The sequence below is a fragment of the Pseudophryne corroboree genome, chromosome 2 (genome assembly GCF_028390025.1).
Source record: "Pseudophryne corroboree isolate aPseCor3 chromosome 2, aPseCor3.hap2, whole genome shotgun sequence".
Taxonomy (NCBI): Eukaryota; Metazoa; Chordata; class Amphibia; order Anura; family Myobatrachidae; genus Pseudophryne; species Pseudophryne corroboree.
The window spans coordinates 454,023,041-454,042,500 of NC_086445.1; the positions used below are offsets into that span (position 1 = coordinate 454,023,041).

The 19,460-nt window shown below is 47.8% G+C and overlaps 1 protein-coding gene and 1 pseudogene across 8 annotated transcripts in view; one reads left to right on the forward strand and one right to left on the reverse strand.

Annotated features, from left to right (window-relative positions):
• LOC135027924 (ester hydrolase C11orf54 homolog) overlaps positions 1 to 12,068 on the reverse strand; it is a 230,513-nt pseudogene extending 218,445 nt beyond the window's left edge.
• LOC135027842 (uncharacterized) overlaps positions 11,955 to 19,460 on the forward strand; it is a 1,366,020-nt gene continuing 1,358,514 nt past the window's right edge. For 2 of the 8 annotated variants that reach the window (XM_063953745.1, XM_063953744.1), the window contains exons 1-2: positions 11,968 to 12,196; positions 16,237 to 16,345. In XM_063953745.1, the coding sequence (XP_063809815.1) occupies positions 16,248 to 16,345 (98 nt within the window). In that variant the 5' untranslated portion in view covers positions 11,968 to 12,196; positions 16,237 to 16,247. Of the gene's footprint in view, positions 12,197 to 16,236; positions 16,346 to 19,460 lie in introns of all 8 variants that reach the window. The other 6 variants (XM_063953743.1, XM_063953742.1, XM_063953740.1 and 3 more) reach the window with 4 other exon arrangements.

Below are 19,460 nucleotides of genomic sequence, written 5' to 3' on the forward strand. Positions count from 1 at the left end.
CGATCCGGACCATTTGTCCAGCAGATCCCACTGAAAAGTTTGTGCGTGGAATCTGCCGAATGGAATCGCTTCGTAAGAAGCCACCATCTTTCCCAGGACTCTTGTGCATTGATGCACAGACACTTTCCCTGGTTTTAGGAGGTTCCTGACAAGTTCGGATAACTCCCTGGCTTTCTCCTCCGGAAGAAACACCTTTTTCTGAACCGTGTCCAGAATCATTCCCAGGAACAGCAGACGTGTCGTCGGGGTCAATTGAGATTTTGGAAAATTCAGAATCCACCCGTGCTGTTGCAGCACTACTTGGGTTAGTGCTACTACGTCCCCCAGCTGTTCCCTGGACCTTGCCCTTATCAGGAGATCGTCCAAGTAAGGGATAATTAATACGCCTTTTCTTCGCAGAAGAAACATCATTTCGGCCATTACCTTGGTAAAGACCCGAGGTGCCGTGGACAATCCAAACGGCAGCGTCTGAAACTGATAATGACAGTTTTGCACCACGAACCTGAGGTACCCTTGATGTGAAGGGCAAATTGGGACATGCAGGTAAGCATCCTTGATGTCCAGGGACACCATAAAGTCCCCTTCTTCCAGATTCGCTATCACTGCTCTGAGTGACTCCATCTTGAACTTGAATTTTTGTATGTACAGGTTCAAAGATTTCAGATTTAGAATAGGTCTTACCGAGCCGTCCGGCTTCGGTACCACAAATAGTGTGGAATAATACCCCTTTCCCTGTTGTAGGAGGGGTACCTTGACTATCACCTGCTGAGAATACAGCTTGTGAATGGCTTCCAATACCGTCGCCCTGTCTGAGGGAGACGTTGGCAGAGCAGACTTTAGGAACCGGCGAGGGGGAGACTTCTCGAATTCCAACCTGTAACCCTGAGATACTATCTGCAGGATCCAGGGGTCCACCTGTGAGTGAGCCCACTATGCGCTGAAATTCTTGAGTCGACCCCCCACCGCCCCTGAGTCCGCTTGTAAAGCCCCAGCGTCATGCTGAGGGCTTTGCAGAAGCCGGGGGGGGCTTCTGCTCCTGGGAAGAAGCTGCTTGGTGCACTCTCTTACCCTTTCCTTTGCCTCGGGGCAAATATGACTGTCCTTTCGCCCGCTTGTTCCTATAGGAACGAAAGGACTGCGGCTGAAAAGACGGTGTCTTTTTCTGTTGGGAGTGGACCTGAGGTAAAAAGGTGGATTTCCCGGCTGTTGCCGTGGCCACCAAATCCGATAGACCGACCCCAAATAATTCCTCCCCCTTATACGGCAATACTTCCATATGCCGTTTGGAATCCGCATCACCTGACCATTGTCGCGTCCATAAACTTCTTCTGGCAGATATGGACATCGCACTTACTCTCGATGCCAGAGTGCAAATATCCCTCTGAGCATCTCGCATATAAAGAAAAGCATCCTTTAATTGCTCTAAAGTCAATAAAATACTGTCCCTATCTAGGGTATCAATATTTTCAGTCAGGGAATCCGATCAAACCACCCCAGCACTGCACATCCATGCAGAGGCGATGGCTGGTCGCAGTATAACACCAGTATGAGTGTATATACTTTTCAGGGTAGTTTCCAGCCTCCTATCCGCTGGATCCTTGAGGGCGGCCGTTTCAGGAGACGGTAACGCCACTTGTTTTGATAAGCGTGTGAGCGCCTTATCCACCCTAGGGGGTGTTTCCCAGCGCGCCCTAACCTCTGGCGGGAAAGGATATAATGCCAATAACTTCTTTGAAATTAGCAGTTTTCTATCGGGGTTAACCCACGCTTCATCACACACTTCATTCAATTCGTCTGATTCAGGAAAAACTACAGGTAGTTTTTTCAGACCCCACATAATACCCCTTTTTGTGGTACATGCAGTATCAGAGATATGCAAAGCCTCCTTCATTGCCGTGATCATATAACGTGTGGCCCTACTGGAAAATACGTTTGTTTCTTCACCGTCGACACTAGATTCGGTGTCCGTGTCTGGGTCTGTGTCGACCGACTGAGGTAAAGGGCGTTTTACAGCCCCTGACGGTGTCTGAGACGCCTGTACAGGTACTAACTGGTTTGCCGGCCGTCTCATGTCGTCAACTGATTTTTGTAATGTGCTGACATTATCACGTAATTCCATAAACAAAGCCATCCATTCCGGTGTCGACTCCCTAGGGGGTGACATCACCATTACCGGCAATTGCTCCGCCTCCACACCAACATCGTCCTCATACATGTCGACACACACGTACCGACACACAGCAGACACACAGGGAATGCTCTTATCGAAGACAGGACCCCACTAGCCCTTTGGGGAGACAGAGGGAGAGTTTGCCAGCACACACCCAAGCGCTATAAATATATAGGAACAACCCTATAGAAGTGTTGTCTCCCTTATAGCAGCTTAATATATATCAAAAAACGCCAAAAAAGTGCCCCCCCCTCTCTGTTTTACCCTGTTTCTGTAGTGCAGTGCAGGGGAGAGTCCTGGGAGCCTTCCTCGCAGCGGAGCTGAGCAGGAAAATGGCGCTGTGTGCTGAGGAGATAGGCCCCGCCCCCTATTTCGGCGGGCTCTTCTCCGGAGTTTGTGAGACCTGGCAGGGGTTAAATACATCCATATAGCCCCAGGAGCTATATGTGATGTATTTTTTAGCCAGAACAAGGTATTCTCATTGCTGCCCAGGGCGCCCCCTGCAGCGCCCTGCACCCTCCGTGACCGCTGGTGTGAAGTGTGTGACAACAATGGCGCACAGCTGCAGTGCTGTGCGCTACCTCATGAAGACTGAAAAGTCTTCTGCCGCCGGTTTCTGGACCTCTTCGCTTTTCGGCATCTGTAAGGGGGTCGGCGGCGCGTCTCCGGGACCGGACTCCATGGCTGGGCCTGTGTTCGATCCCTCTGGAGCTAATGGTGTCCAGTAGCCTAAGAAGCCAATCCATCCTGCACGCAGGTGAGTTCACTTCTTCTCCCCTAAGTCCCTCGTTGCAGTGAGCCTGTTGCCAGCAGGACTCACTGTAAAATAAAAAACCTAAAAACTTTTTCTAAGCAGCTCTTTAGGAGAGCCACCTAGATTGCACCCTGCTCGGACGGGCACAAAAACCTAACTGAGGCTTGGAGGAGGGTCATAGGGGGAGGAGCCAGTGCACACCACCTGATCCTAAAGCTTTATTTTTGTGCCCTGTCTCCTGCGGAGCCGCTAATCCCCATGGTCCTGACGGAGTCCCTAGCATCCACTAGGACGTCAGAGAAATATTCTTATTAAATACTTTGTTCTTTACATAGTTGAATGTGCTGACAACAAAATCACACAAAAATGATCAATGGAAATCAAATTTATTAACCCATGGAGGTCTGGATTTGGAGTCACACTCAAAATTAAAGAGGAAAAACACACTACAGGTTGATCCGACTTTGATGTAATGTCCTTAAAACAAGTCAAAATGAGGCTCAGTCATGTGTGTGGCCACCACGTGCCTTTATGACCTCCCTACAATGCCTGGGCATGCTCCTGATGAGGTGGCGGATGGTCTCCTGAGGGATCTTCTCCCAGACCTGGACTAAAACATCCGCCAACTCCTGGACAGTCTGTAGTGCAACGTGGCGTTGGTGGATGGAGTGAGGCATGATGTCCCAGGTGTGCTCAATTGGATTCAGGTCTGGGGAATGAGCGGGCCAGTCCATAGCATCAATGCCTTCGTCTTTCAGGAACTGCTGACACGCTCCAGCCACATGAGGTCTAGCATTGTCTTGCATTAGGAGGAACCCAGGGCCAACCGCACCAGCATATGGCCTCACAAGGGGTCTGAGGATCTCATCTCGGTACCTAATGGCAGTCAGGCTACCTCTGGCGAGCACATGGAGGGCTGTGCGGCCCCCCAAAGAAATGCCACCCCACACCATTACTGACCCACTGCCAAACCGGTCATGCTGGAGGATGTTGCAGGCAGCAGAACGTTCTCCTTGGCGTCTCCAGACTCTGTCACGTCTGTCACATGTGCTCAGTGAGAACATGCTTTCATCTGTGAAGAGCACAGGGCGCCAGTGGCGAATTTGCCAATCTTGGTGTTCTCTGGCAAATGCCAAACGTCCTGCATGGTGTTGGGCTGTAAGCACAACCCCCACCTGTGGACGTCGGGCCCTCTTACCACCCTCATGGAGTCTGTTTCTGATCGTTTGAGAAGACACATGCACATTTGTGGCTTGCTGGAGGTCATTTTGCAGGGCTCTGGCAGTGCTCCTCCTGTTCCTCCTTGCACAAAGGCGGAGGTAGCGGTCCTGCTGCTGGGTTGTTGCCCTCCTACGGCTTCCTCCACATCTCCTGATGTACTGGCCTGTCTCCTGGTAGCGCCTCCATGCTCTGGACACTATGCTGACAGACACAGCAAACCTTCTTGTCACAGCTCGCATTGATGTGCCCTCCTGGATGAGTTGCACTACCTGAGCCACTTGTGTGGTTTGTAGACTCCGTCTCATGCTACCACTAGAGTGAAAGCACCGCCAGCTTTCAAAAGTGACCAAAACATCAGCCAGAAATCATAGGAGCTGAGAAGTGGTCTGTGGTCACCACCTGCAGAACAACTCCTTTATTGGGGGTGTCTTGCTAATTGCCTATAATTCCCACCTGTTGTCTATTCCATTTGCACAACAGCATGTGAAATTGATTGTCAATCAGTGTTGCTTCCTAAGTGGTCAGTTTGATTTCACAGAAGTGTGATTGACTTGGAGTTACATTGTGTTGTTTAAGTGTTCCCTTTATTTTTTTGAGCAGTGTATATTGTGATCATGGCAATGTGTCATGTAATGTAAGAAGAAAATCCCAATTATACCGGCGCAGAGGTGCAGGTGACGGTGCACAGTGACAATGCTGCCACTACTGGAGACACGACCTCTACACTACGTGTGTGGCTGGCAGTGGGGAAGGGAGCACCATTCTAGCACAGATGCATACGAGAGCAGTGGAGCAGTGGAGAGTTACCCCATCCACTGACCAAGCACTGAGCAACACAGACACATCTTACCAGGTGATGGAGGCGGCTGTGTATGGTCACACGCTCCCCAAGCAGAGGCGGATTGGCCATAGGGCTTAAAGGGAAGATCCCCGGTGGGCCGGTGCACCCGTGGTGCCTGTTTTGTTTGAGGACATGTGGTCCTATTTATAGACATAATGAATAAGATGCAAAATAATTTGCATATATGAAAATGACTTTGCCACTTAGACTGTGATTGCAGATGATCTAGTGCAGTGGTTCTCAAACTCGGTCCTCAGGACCCCACACGGTGCATATTTTGTAGGTAACCCAGCAGGCACACAGGTGTATTAATTACTCACTGACACATTTTAAAAGGTCCACAGGTGGAGCTAATTATTTCAATTGCGATTCTGTGAGGAGACCTGCAAAACATGCACTGTGTGGGGTCCTGAGGACCGAGTTTGAGAACCTGTGATCTAGTGTATGCTCTGTCTGTCTGCTTGGCTGACATATAAGATTGAGTGAATAGTGATTGGGATACGGTTGGTGTAATAAGCAAGAAAATAATAAGAATTTACTTACCGATAATTCTATTTCTCGTAGTCCGTAGTGGATGCTGGGGACTCCGTCAGGACCGTGGGGATTAGCGGGCTCCGCAGAGACAGGGCACATCTAAAAAGCTTTTTAGGTCACATGGTGTGTACTGGCTCCTCCCCCTATGACCCTCCTCCAAGCCTCAGTTAGGTACTGTGCCCGGACGAGCGTACACAATAAGGAAGGATCTTGAATCCCGGGTAAGACTCATACCAGCCACACCAATCACACCGTACAACTTGTGATCTGAACCCAGTTAACAGTATGATAACAAAACGAAGTAGCCTCCGAAAAGATGGCTCACAACAATAGTAATAACCCGATTTTTGTAACAATAACTATGTACAAGCATTGCAGACAATCCGCACTTGGGATGGGCGCCCAGCATCCACTACGGACTACGAGAAATAGAATTATCGGTAAGTAAATTCTTATTTTCTCTAACGTCCTAGTGGATGCTGGGGACTCCGTCAGGACCATGGGGATTATACCAAAGCTCCCAAACGGGCGGGAGAGTGCGGATGACTCTGCAGCACCGAATGAGAGAACTCCAGGTCCTCTTTAGCCAGAGTATCAAAATTTGTAAAATTTTACAAACGTGTTCTCCCCTGACCACGTAGCTGCTCGGCAAAGTTGTAATGCCGAGACTCCTCGGGCAGCCGCCCAGGATGAGCCCACCTTCCTTGTGGAATGGGCATCTACATATTTCGTCTGTGGCAGGCCTGCCACAGAATGTGCAAGCTGAATTGTACTACAAATCCAGCGTGCAATAGACTGCTTAGAAGCATGAGCACCCAGCTTGTTGGGTGTATACAGTATAAACAGCAAGTCAGACTTTCTGACTCCAGCCGTCCTAACTATATATATATATATATATATATATATATATTTTTAGGGCCCTGACCACGTCTAGTAACTTGGAGTCCTCCAAGTCCCTAGTAGCCGCAGGCACCACAAGAGGTTGTTTCAGGTGAAAACGCTGACACCCCTTTATGAAGAAACTGGAGACGAGTCCCAGTTCTGTCCTGTTCAAATGGAAAATTTTAATATGGGCTTTTGTAAGACAAAGCCGCCCATTCTGACAATCGCCTGGCCGAGGCCAGGGCTAACAACATGGTCACTTCCCATGTGAGATATTTGTCAACAGCATGGTCACTTTCCATGTGAGATATTTCAAATCCACAGATTTGAGCGGTTCAAACCAATATGATTTTAAGAAATCCCAACACTATGTTGAGATCTCACGGTGCCCCTAGGGGCACAAAAAAGCTGTATATGCAATACATCCTTTACAATCTGGACTTCAGGAACTGAAGTCAATTCTTTCTGGAAGAAAATCTACAGGGCCGAAATTTAAATGTTAATGAACCCCAATTTGAGGTCCAAAACACTCCTGTTTTCAGGAAGTGTAGAAATCGACCTAGTTGAATTTCCGTCGTGGAGCCTTCCTGGCCTCACCCACGCAACATATTTTCACCACATGTGGTGATGACGTTGTGCGGTCACCTCCTTCCTGGCTTTGACCAGGGTAGGTATGACCTCTTATGGAATGCCTTTTCCCCTCAGGATCCGGCATTCAACCGCCATGCCGTCAAACGCAGCCGCGGTAAGTCTTGGAATAGACATGGTACTTGCTGAATCAAGTCCCTTCTTAGCTCCCCAGGCCCTTAGTCCTCTGTGAGCATTTCTTGAAGTTCCGGGTACCAAGTCCCTCTTGGCCAATCCGGAGCCACTAGTATAGTTCATACTCCTCTCTGTCTTATAATTCTCAATACCCTGGTTATGAGAAACAGAGGAGGGAACACATACACAGACTGGTACACCCACGGTGTTACCAGAACATCCACAGCTATCGCCTGAAGGTCTCATGACCTGGTGGAATACCTGTCCCGTTTTTTGTTCGGGCGGGACGCCATCATGTCCACCTTTGGTCTTTGCCAACGGTCCACAATCATGTTGAAAAACTTCCCTATGAAGTTTCCACTCTCCCGGGTGGAGGTCATGCCTGCTGAGGAAGTCTGCTTCCCAGTCGTCCACTCCCGGAAAGAACACTGCTGACAGTGCTATCACATGATTTTCCGCCTAGCGAAAAATCCTTGCAGTTTTCACTGCCCTCCTGCTTCTTGTGCCGCCCTTCTGTTTACGTGGGCGACTGCCGTGATGTTATCCCACTGGATCAATACCGGCTGACCTTGAAGCAGAGGTCTAGCTAAGTTTAGAGCATTATAAATTTGCTCTAAGCTTATTTATGCGGAGAGAATTCTCCAGACTTAATCACACTTCCCTGGAAATTTTTTCCCTGTGTGACTGTTCCCCAGCCTCTCAGGCTGGCCTCCGTGGTCACCGGCATCCAATCCTGAATGCCGAATCTGCGGCCCTCTAGAAGATGAGCACTCTGTAATCACCACAGGAGAGACACCCTTTTCCTTGGATATAGGGTTATCCGCTGATGCATCTGAGGATGCGATCCGGACCATTTTTCCAGCAGATCCCACTGAAGAGTTCTTGCGGGAAATCTGCCGAATGGAATTGCTTCGTAATAAGCCACCATTTTTACCAGGACTCTTGTGCAATGATGCACTGACACTTTTCCTGGTTTTAGGAGGATCCCGATTAGCTCGGATAACTCCCTGGTTTTCTCCACTGGGAGAAACACGTTTTTCTGGACTGTGTCCAGAATCTTCCCTAGGAACAGTAGACGTGTCGTCGGAAAAAGCTGCGATTTTGGAATATTTAGAATCCACTCGTGCTGTCGTAGAACTACTTAAGATAGTGCTACTCCGACCTCCAACTGTTCTCTGGACCTTGCCCTTATCAGGAAAGCGTCCATGTTTCTTTTAAGAAAAATCATCATTCCGGCCATTACCTTGGTAAAGACCCGGGGCGCCGTGGACCATCCAAACGGCAGCGTCTGAACTGATAGTGACAGTTCTGTACCAGGAACCTGAAGTACCCTTGGTGAGAAGGGCAAATTTGGACCTGTAGGTAAACGTCCCTGATATCCAGTGACATCCTATCGTCCCCTTCTTCCTGGTTCGCTATCACTGCTCCGAGTGACTCCATCTTGATTTGAACGCTTGTATGTAAGTGTTCAAATATTTCAGATCTCACCGAGCCGGTTGGCTTCAGTACCACAATATAGTGTGGAATACTACCCCCTTCCTTGTTGTAAGAAGGGTACTTTGATTATCACCTGCTGGGAATACAGCCTGTGAATTGTGTGAGGGGGAGACGTCTCGAATTTCCAATGTACACCTGGGATATTACATGTAGGATCCCGGAGTTCCCTTGCGAGTGTTGCTGAAACTCTTGAGATGACCCCCTACCGCACCTGAGTCCGCTTGTACGGCCCCAGCGTTATGCTGCGGACTTGGCAGAAGCCGTGAGGAGCTTCTGTTCCTGGGAATGAGCTGCTTGCTGCAGTCTTCTTCCCTTTCCTCTCCCCCTGGGCAGATATGACTGGCCTTCGCCCGCCTGCCCGTATGGGGACGAAAGGACTGAGACTGAAAAGACTGTGTCCTTTTCTGCCAATATGTGACTCGGGGTAACAAAAGGTGGATTTTTCAGCTGTTGCCATGGCCACCAGGTCCAATGGACCGCCCCTTTATACGGCAATACTTCCATATGCCGTCTGGAATCTGCCTCACCTGACCACTGTCGTGTCTTCGTCTGGCAGATATGTACATCACATTTACTCTTTGATGCCAGAATGCAAATATGCCTCTGCGCATCACACATATATAGAAATGCATCCCTAAAATGCTCTATAGACAATAAAATCCTGTCCCTGTCAAGGGTATCAAAATTTTCAGTCAGGAAATCCGACCAAGCCCCCTCAGCGCTGCACATCCAGGCTGAGGCGATTGCTGGTCGTAGTATAACACCAGTATGTGTGTATATACTGTTATGATATTTTTCAGCTTCCTATCAGCTGGCTCCTTGAGGGCGGCCGTATCTGGAAACGGTAACGCCATGTTTTTTATATGCGTGTGAGCGCCTTGTCCACCCTAAGGTGTGTTTTCCAACTCGCCCTTACTACTGGCGGGAAAAAGGGTATACCGCCCATAACTTTCTGTCGGAGGAACCCCACGTATCATCACACACTTCATTTAATTTATCTGATTCAGGCAAAACTACAAGTAGTTTATTCCCACCCTACAAAATACCCTTATTTGTGGTACTTGTGGTATCAGAAATACGTAACACCTCCTTCATTGCCCTTAACATGTAACTTGTGGCCCTAAAGGAAAAATACGTTTGTTTCTTCACCGTCGACACTGGGGTCAGTGTCCGTGTCAGTGTCTGTCGACCGACTGAGGTAAATGGGCGTTTTTACAAGCCCCTGACGGTGTCTGAGACGCCTGGACCGATACTAATTTGTCCGCCGGCTGTCTCATGTCGTCAACCGGCTTGCAGCGTGTTGACATTATCACGTAATTCCATAAGTAAGCCATCCATTCTGGTGTCGACTCCCTAGAGAGTGACATCACCATTACAGGCAATTTTCTCCGTCTCCTCACCAACATTTTCCTCATACATGTCGACACACACGTACCGACCTACAGCACACACATACAGGGAATGCTCTGATAGAGGACAGGACCCACTAGCCCTTTGGGGAGACAGAGGGAGAGTTTGCCAGCACACACCAAAAGCGCCATAATGTATATAACAACCCTAGAAGGTGTTGTTTCTATATATGGGCTCTTAATATATAATTATATCGCCAATTTATGCCCCCCTTCTCTTTAACCCTGTTTCTGTAGTGCAGGGGAGAGTGGGAGCCTTCCTCACCAGCGGAGCTGGTCAGGAAAATGGCGCTGAGTGCTGAGGAGAATAAGCTCCGCCCCTTTCACGGCGGGCTTTTCTCCCGGTTATTAGGAAACCTGGCCTGGGTTAAATACATACATATAGCCTTAATGGCTATATGTGATGTATTTATTTGCCAAATAGGTATTTATATTGCTGCCCAGGGCGCCCCCAGCAGCGCCCTGCACCCTCCGTGACCGTGTCAGTGAGCCGTGTAGCAACAATGGCGCACAGCTGCAGTGCTGTGCGCTACCTCTCTGAAGACTGTGAAGTCTTCTGCCGCCTGTTTCCGGACCTCCGTTCCGCCGTCTTTCTTCAGCGTCTGTAAGGGGGATCGGCGGCGCGGCTCCGGGACGAACCCCAGGCTGACCTGTGTTCCGACTCCCTCTGGAGCTCAGTGTCCAGTAGCCTAAAACTTCAATCCTCCTGCACGCAGGTGAGTTGCAAGTCTCTCCCCTAAGTCCCTCGTTGCAGTGATCCTGTCGCCAGCAGGAATCACTGATTAGAAACCTAAAAAAAAACTTTACTAAACAGCTCCTTAAGAGAGCCATCCAGTTTGCACCCTTCTCGGACGGGCACAAAAACCTAACTGAGGCTTGGAGGAGGGTCATAGGGGGAGGAGCCAGTACACACCATGTGACCTAAAAAGCTTTTTAGATGTGCCCTGTCTCTGCGGAGCCCGCTAATCCCCATGGTCCTGACGGAGTCCCCAGCATCCACTAGGACGTTAGAGAAATATCTTTCTAAAGAATGATATAGTTTCCTAAATTCTGAAGGTGTATCATATAATGTGCTCATAATATTTAATTTTATTTCTTTTTAACTTCCCCCTTGGTGATGGACATGCCCACTATCTGGAAAGTCTTGGGGGGGAGGGTGCTGCTGCCATGGCCCATGGCTAGACCTTACACCTCTGGTGCTGCCCATGTGGGGCCACTAGTACAAATTTTTCCAGGGCCGCTTTTTGTTCCCAATCCATCCCTGTCCCCAAGGATGGCATCTAGGCGGCGGAGCTGCGGCCAGGTGAGGATGCGCGGTGAGGACAGGGGTGTGATAGCAAGTATCTGAGATCCCCAAGCGCCGCAGCAGCTCTATGATAGCAGCTGCCATCAACATCAGGCAAGAGCGGGGCTGGGGCCACCCCTGACTATGTTGCTGGACAGAGCATGGACAAGAATACCTCCCAACGTGACCCTCTCCAGGAGGGACACAATGCTCTGCTTCTGGACTTTTCTCTTAGTTTATGATTGCCGGCACCTGTGTTGAACAGGCTAATGGGTAAGAAAGGTGTTTCAGCACAGGTGATGGCAATCATAAATTAAGAGGGAAGTCCAGGAGCAGAGCATTGTGTCCCTCCTGGAGAGGGTCATGTTGGGAGGTATGGACAAGGAGGCTGGAGCAAAGCGGGAACCCTAATTCCCAACGCAACGGGTGACAGTGTGACCCCCCTCCCTCTCTTCCCCAATGTCCCGGTCAGCGTCTGCACCCACCCAGCATTAGAATGCAGCAGAACAGTTAGCTTTTCTTACTACCTGCGTGGAGACCTGGCTACACTTCCCCGAGCTGGTCACGCCCCCTCTCAGTACCTGTGTGCTGTGCACCTGTATATAGCACATACATTAAGCAGCAGCATATAGATGAATTAGATGAATGTGGGCTGCTGGAGTGTCCTCCTATTGCACCTCAACTCAACTGCCGCCCACCTCCGGCACTGCCGGGACTTGGGAGTGACCCTACTGCTGTTGCCAGGCAACCAGTAGCCACAACACGCCGGGTACACGCTGTACCTGCACTGAGCCGGGAAGCTGCAGAGCCGCAGTGTGTTGCTCGGGATATACTAGGACTGGTGAGCAGACTACCACGTATGCCCGCATAGGGCGACCTGTCTTCTGTTTGTCATGCTGGGAAATAACTTCTCATCCTGCGGTGATAAACATTGTTTCTCCTCTCTTATCAGTTGCTTAATTCATCTGGAATTGTTGTGATCTCTGTAATGATTCCAGTTGCCATGTCTTTTATGTATAGTCTAGCTGCCTGATTGCAGAGTCTCCGTTTTGGAATATCTGTCTCTGTAAAAGAATATCCATGTTTGGCTGCCAGACTGAGTCCCAGCACAGCAGCACTTGTTTCAGTGCCCTGGCTTTCGCTCAGAGCCAACACACTGCTGCTTTTCTTTACATGACAGTGGATTGTATAGCGCATTACTGTATGTCCATTCCCTGCATGCGACATCTGCAGTACACTGGAAGCCTGACCATTTTAGCAGATTCAACGGGTGACGGCAGTCAGCATACCGACGCCAGGATCCCGTCTGCCAGGATGTCGGCAGGGGGCGAGTGCAACGAAGCCCCTTGCAGGCTCAGGTTCTATTCCTACTCTATGGGTATCATGGACACCCGAGAGTGGGAATAGGCCTGGGCCCCCTGCTGGCACCTTGGCACCGGGATCCCGGCGTCTGTATGCTGACCGCTGGGATCACGACCGCCAGTTACCTGACTACATGCAGGACACCCCAGTCAGAAGTGACATTGGAGCTAATTCAGACCTGATCGCTGCTGTGTGTTTTCGCACAGCAGCGATCAGTTCTGAACTGCGTATGTGGCGGTGCCACAGTGCGCCGGCGCCTGCCAGACAGCCGATGGCTGTCTCAGCCATGCGATCGTCTCTGCCTGATTGACAGGCAGATGCGTTCGCTGGGCAGGAGGGGGTATTTGGCCGACGTTTTAGGGGCGCTGTCCGGGCAACGAAGGCGTGCCGCGGCAGCTGCATGATGTCACACGCAGCCGCTGTGACCAGCACAGTGACGAGTAGCTCCCTGCTAGCGCGCAGGAGCTATGCTGCCAGGGAGCTACTCTTCAAGTACAAAAGCATCGCCGCTGTGCAGTGCTTTTGTACTTCTGAAACGGGGTAGGGCCTGACATGCGGGGCGGACTAGCCCTTTGCTGGGCGTGCCACCCGCATGTCAGTGTGCCTGATCGTAGATGTGCTAAATTTAGCACATCTACCATCAGGTCTGAATTAGGCCCTCTGTACCTTGTTTAGCTTCAGAGATGGCAGCCTCTGTCATCGTACATTTTTCCTATGAGGGCTCATTGTTGTAACCAGGTATTGTTTTATAGGTCCATGTTTTAATACTTGGAGATTATGAAAAAATATCAAATTGTATAGATTAATAATACATATATGGTTTGGGCAGAGAATGCCGGTGGTCAGGATGCGGGCGGTCAGAATACCGACCGTAGCACCTCGACGAGCAGATTTGCCCCCTAACCCTCTCTCCTTGCAGCCTAAACCTAACCTCTCTCCACCGACAACTTAACCCTCCCCCCTGCCCCCTTCAGTAGCCTAACCCTCCGGGTGGGCGGGGGTGGCTAACCCCCTTCCCCACAACCTAAACCTAACAGATTTCCCTCCCCCCGCCTCTCTGTGGCTTACCTGTCCTTTCGGGGGATGAGTGGACGTTTGGGATCCCTGTGGAAGGGAATCCGGCGACGGTCTTGTGACACTCATCGGGATACCGGTGTCGGCATTCCGAGTAGTGTCGGTATCCCGACCGCCAGGATCTTGCCCGGATCCCATTTAAGTATCAACAGCTGAGTCTTTAAAAGTGCAAACTAAAATGTAATTCTATTAATCTGTATTAACTCCTGTGTGTGAATGGATTCAAATGTTTTTAACACGAGTGGAATTTATAATAAAACTACATAATAAATACAGATGTGATGTTGAAAACGACACTTTGAATTGCCGTTAACATTTTGTGTCCAAAAGCTCTGTGTTCAGATAGCTAAACAGAAATGACAGTGAGGTTTTGGTTTTCCTGCTCACACTGTAGTATGCCTATACTAGCAATAACGGCCATTGTTGCCATAACAAGAAGCTTTTAAACAGCCCAGAGGCAGAGGGGCCAGTACAAAGCACAACACAGAATTAAGGCACAGTAAAGTAAATGTATTATTTATTATTTATGAGTAGTTTCTTATATAGCACAACATATTCTGTTGCGCTTTATAATTAGAACAACGGTTATAAAACAAAACTGGGTAAAAACAGACAGACATAGAGGTAGGAAGGCCCTGCTCGAAAGCTTACAATCTATAGGGAAATAGGCATTGATACACAAGGATAGATGCTACCTATTGCATAATGGTCCACCAGATTGCTAGGTTCTTAATGGGTTGTATGATATTATCACCCAGCAATGTTGGAAGACAAAATATGTGAGGTTATGTGGACTTATATAACAACAAAAAAAAAGTGCAGACTATTTAGACTTAAGAGGCAATAAATAAAAATGTATAGTAGTTATTGGAATATATAATCTGTTGAACATAAGTACCGTACAACAAGGATAAAGGGCTAAATGTAATAGCCTGTGAGAAGCCGGATGTGCGGGGCTTTGTGCGAGAATGCTCGTATTTTTTTAAATGGCAATCATTTACAAGGGAAAACAGGTTAATTTTTCCTTGTAAATGATTGCCGATTAAAAAAATAGGGGCTTTCTCACAAGTCCCGCGCTTCCGGCTTCTCACAGGCTATTATAGTTATCCGAAAATGGTCAAAAGGAGCATTAGAGTAGGACTAGCAGAGTTTGCAGCCTCTACACTTATGATATTTACACTTATTGTGATAAACAAGGGCTAGCGTAACAACATGTAAACGAACACACTAGGGTTCATTTTTATTGGGAGCCAGTTAACCCACCAGTATATTTTTGGACTGCGGGAGGAAACCCATGCAAACACGGGGAGAAAATACAACCCCCACACAGATAGGGACATGGTGGGAATTGAACTGATGACCTCAGTGCTGTGAGGCACTAATGCTAACCATTGCACCATCCATGCTGCCCAGGTATAGAAACTCCTATGCAGTAACTTTGTGAAGCAAATGTAAATTTATTATGGTCACCTGTTGCAATACATTATGTGCCCTATAAAACATATTGGGTCAGATTCTGAGGTGGGAGTAAAGCAAAAAAAGAGTAAGCACTGTAACTTTGCCACATGTGGGATGTTGAGTTACAGTATGTAAGTATACAGGATGGGACATGGCTGGTATAATAAGTGATATACAGTAAGTACATATGATGGGACATATGTAGAATGGGATGGTATCGGGATCCCGGCGGCGGCAGCGGCATCCCGACACCTAGATGGTACGTTTACTATCCCTTATCCCTGACAACCCTAACCATCCCTCCCCGCTGCCTTTCCCATAAGGCACTGAGGCAATGTCATCATCTATTGGGAATAGATACCTGTGGCGAGTGAACCTAGATTTCAGACAAAATGAAAACGCTTTAAGGGCATAAAAGCACTTCTGCTCTCATTAGACATCACATCCGGGTCCTTTCGGTGAAGGGAATCGAGCTATATTAACCACCTTCGGAGGAAAACTTTTTTTTCTTTAACAATTAGCACCTGGCTGTTAGAAAACTATAGCCTGGACTAGAATTTCGGTCGCTATGATGACATGGTGCCCGGGATTTGTCGAGCCCTGCTATACACTACAGTGTATCAGGTCGCTGGCCAGTTTGCAGCAGCTTGTGGGCTGCCAGTTGAATAGCCCTGCTCTACCCCTTTAATAGTAAAATATGCTTTAAAAAAATCAATAAAAATAACAAATATGTTTAAATTCAGTTCTATTTAAGGTTATATGGCTAGTAAATACAATACACATACACGTATTACAGTGGCATCTCATCTTTTATTATTTTCAATTTTCCAATTTTGTACAGGTTTAGTAACATCATGGATACCAGTCAATAATTATTTATTTTTAAGTTCTTATACTACAATAGATGACTAAAGGGAATATATTTTAGAACATTTTCTTTATTCATTTCGTTGGTTAAAATTGAAAAAACATATTTTTTCTATTCAGCTATTGTAAGGATGGATGAATTACTGCACTGGCTGGAAATCAGGATCACATCGTCTCTGAAACCAAGAGCAGATGACATGAGAAATCTGTTTCTGGATCACACCTACAGGTAGGAAAATGCTGGAAAAAGTGGTGGGTTTCACTGACAACTCCGAGACATTAGAACAGCAAATTCAAAAAGATGTAATTTTCACTGTGCCAGAATAAAAGCAGTAACAGATACATGAAACAGTCAGTCATAAGATATGTGAAACGTGCTTCTCCCTAAATATATAGAAAGTCCAAAGGTGCGGCACTCCTGAAAAAAAACGAGCAGGACAACCGTGTCAATGATATCAACGTTTCAGTGTTAATACACTATCATCAGCATACTCTTGTTTGGTGTGTCCTGATGACGGGGAGTACCCCGAAATGTTGCAAATAAAGCACCTCTTTCCACTTGTACGGAATCCAGGAGTGCCACCTCGCTTTGTATGTTTGTATATGGGGCTGGCCAGCCCACGGGAGTGCACCCTGGCAAGTATCCTATATAGCTATTCAAGGAGTGCCGAATCTGTGAGATTATATATATAAGTTCAAAGGTGCGGCACTCCTCACAAAAAACGAGCAGGACAACTGTGTCAATGATTTCAACGTTTCAGTGTTAATACACTATCATCAGCATACTCTATCATGATGACAGTGTAATAATACTGAAACGTTGGTAGCATTGACACAGTTGTCCTGCTTGTTTTCTGTAAGGAGTGCTTCACCTTTGGACTTTGTATTTGCTCGCTGTGAGGGCATCCTCCACATTTTAAGTATGGGAGTGCCGGGAGTTACTGGGAGTGCCAGACCTTCTTGTGCTGTACTTAGTGCCGCGGAATCACTTTTGTATACAAGGATTCCTATTGGAATACCTACTGCTGGCACCGTGACATTAAAGTGAGTTTACGGTTGTACTATCCAACATCCAATATATACTAAAAAGTGATAGTAAGTGTATATAGTAACAATTGACTCCTGTCAGCACAAGGTAATAATTGTGTGTACCAGCATGAATCGGTAAGATGTCATATAAATATGGCCTTCAGGAGGAATCGGGAACCCCCTCTCAAATGATGTCCTTCATCTTGGTGGATCCCAGGACAGGTCAGGGTTGATTGATTTAATACCTCTCAGATCGTGAAGTGTATTTAGTGGCACATTTCCCTGATATAAAAGTAAAAGGAGATGGCTTCCATGGTATAGTATATTTTTTAAAATATTTTAATAAACACACCACACAGTAAAAAAACACATACGTAAAAGGATTACTTTTCTATAATTACCACTGTCATAAGGGTGACATCAGAAGCAGGAGAGAGCTGAATCACCCCTGTTCCTCAAAGCGTTTTGGGGTCTATTTACTAAGCCTTGGATGGAGAAAAAGTACCAGCCAATCAGCTCCTAACTGTCATTTTTCAAACCCAGCCAGTAACATGGTAGTTAGGAGCCGATTGGCTGGGACTTTATCTCCGTCTAATTTTTCTCCATCCAAGGCATAGTAAATACCCCACTTTGGGGGACATTTACTATGCAGTGATAAGAGAGGAGAAGTGAGCCAGTGGAGAAGTTGCCCCATCAACAAATCAGCAGCTCTGTATAATTTTATAGTACGCAAATGATAGATGTTACTTCAGTGCTGATTGGTTGCCATGGGCACTTCTCCACTGACTCACTTCTCCACTATTTTCACTGCTTAGTAAATGTCCTCCCTTGTCTCTTATGCTTTGAAATTACCTGGACTTCATCATATCATCACATATATATATATATATATATATATATAGCTATACAATACATATAATAAAACTGTAAGGGTTGTGTCTGTACATATTATGTTTTTAGAAATATACTTCTAGGACTGTTTATGAACTATGGAGACAAAATAATGTTACCAGAATTTTTGTCTGTCTGTCCGTTCCGGCATCATGCAAAAGTTACTGGATGAATTTGGATCACATTTTCACTATTGTATAGCTTAGTGACCTAGAAAGAAGCTGAGGTATGTATGATCTCGATGTGACATCAGGAAGAGGAGCAATAAAAGAAAAAAACCCAGACATTTGACACTCGGCGCACTGAAAGTTGATGCTAAGATCATGCTTTTGTGGAACTTGACTCTGCCCCAGTTATACAATGGAACCCGACAATGGGGGTAATTCCAAGTTGATCGCAGCAGGAAATTTTTTAGCAGCTGGGCAAAACCATGTGCACTGCAGGGGGGGCAGTTATAACATTTGCAGAGAGAGTTAGATTTGGGTGGGTTATTTTGTTTCTGTACAGGGTAAATACTGGCTGCTTTATTTTTACACTGCAAATTAGATTGCAGATTGAACACACCACACCCAAATCTAACTCTCTCTGCAAATGTTAAATCTGCCTCCCCTGCAGTGCACATGGTTTTGCCCAACTGCTAAAAAATTTCCTGCTGCGATCAACTTGGAATTACCCCCAATAAGTGACTGCTCTGCAGGGGAACCTAATTGAGGCAGAGATTCTAATACCGCTTTCAGATTGCAAACTCAGGTCAGATCCGGCTTTTGAACCCAGGTCTGACCCTGGTCCGAGCAGGCTCAGACCCTTTCACATTGCAGTTGGGTCATGCTTGCCGACACTCCCGCATTCTGCGGGAGGCTCCCGTATTACGCCTCCATCCCCCGGTCCCCCGCCAAGTTCTCCCAGTCCCCCGGATTTCCCCAGCCCTGTCTGAAAAAATCCGGAAAGCGCATGCACTAGTCCGGCCGAGGTGTGGGCGGAGATAAGCAGGAGCTTGCAACATTGGCACCGCTGGGGAACCTCAGAGCCTCCCAGGCCAGCCCAGCAGAGTCTGTAAACAGCCAGCTACTATGGAGAGTTTACAGCGCTGCTCCCTCTCCACTGGCCGTGGCAGAAGTAACGGATCCCTCCCCCCTCGCATGTTGGGAGTAGTGATGAGCGGGTTCGGTTCCTCGGAATCCGAACCCGCCCGAACTTCAGGTTTTTTTACACGGGGCCGAGCGACTCGGATCTTCCCGCCTTGCTCGGTTAACCCGAGCGCGCCCGAACGTCATCATCCCGCTGTCGGATTCTCGCGAGGCTCGGATTCTATAGCGAGACTCGGATTCTATATAAGGAGCCGCGCGTCGCCGCCATTTTCACACGTGCATTGAGATTGATAGGGAGAGGACGTGGCTGGCGTCCTCTCCTTTTAGACTAGAGTA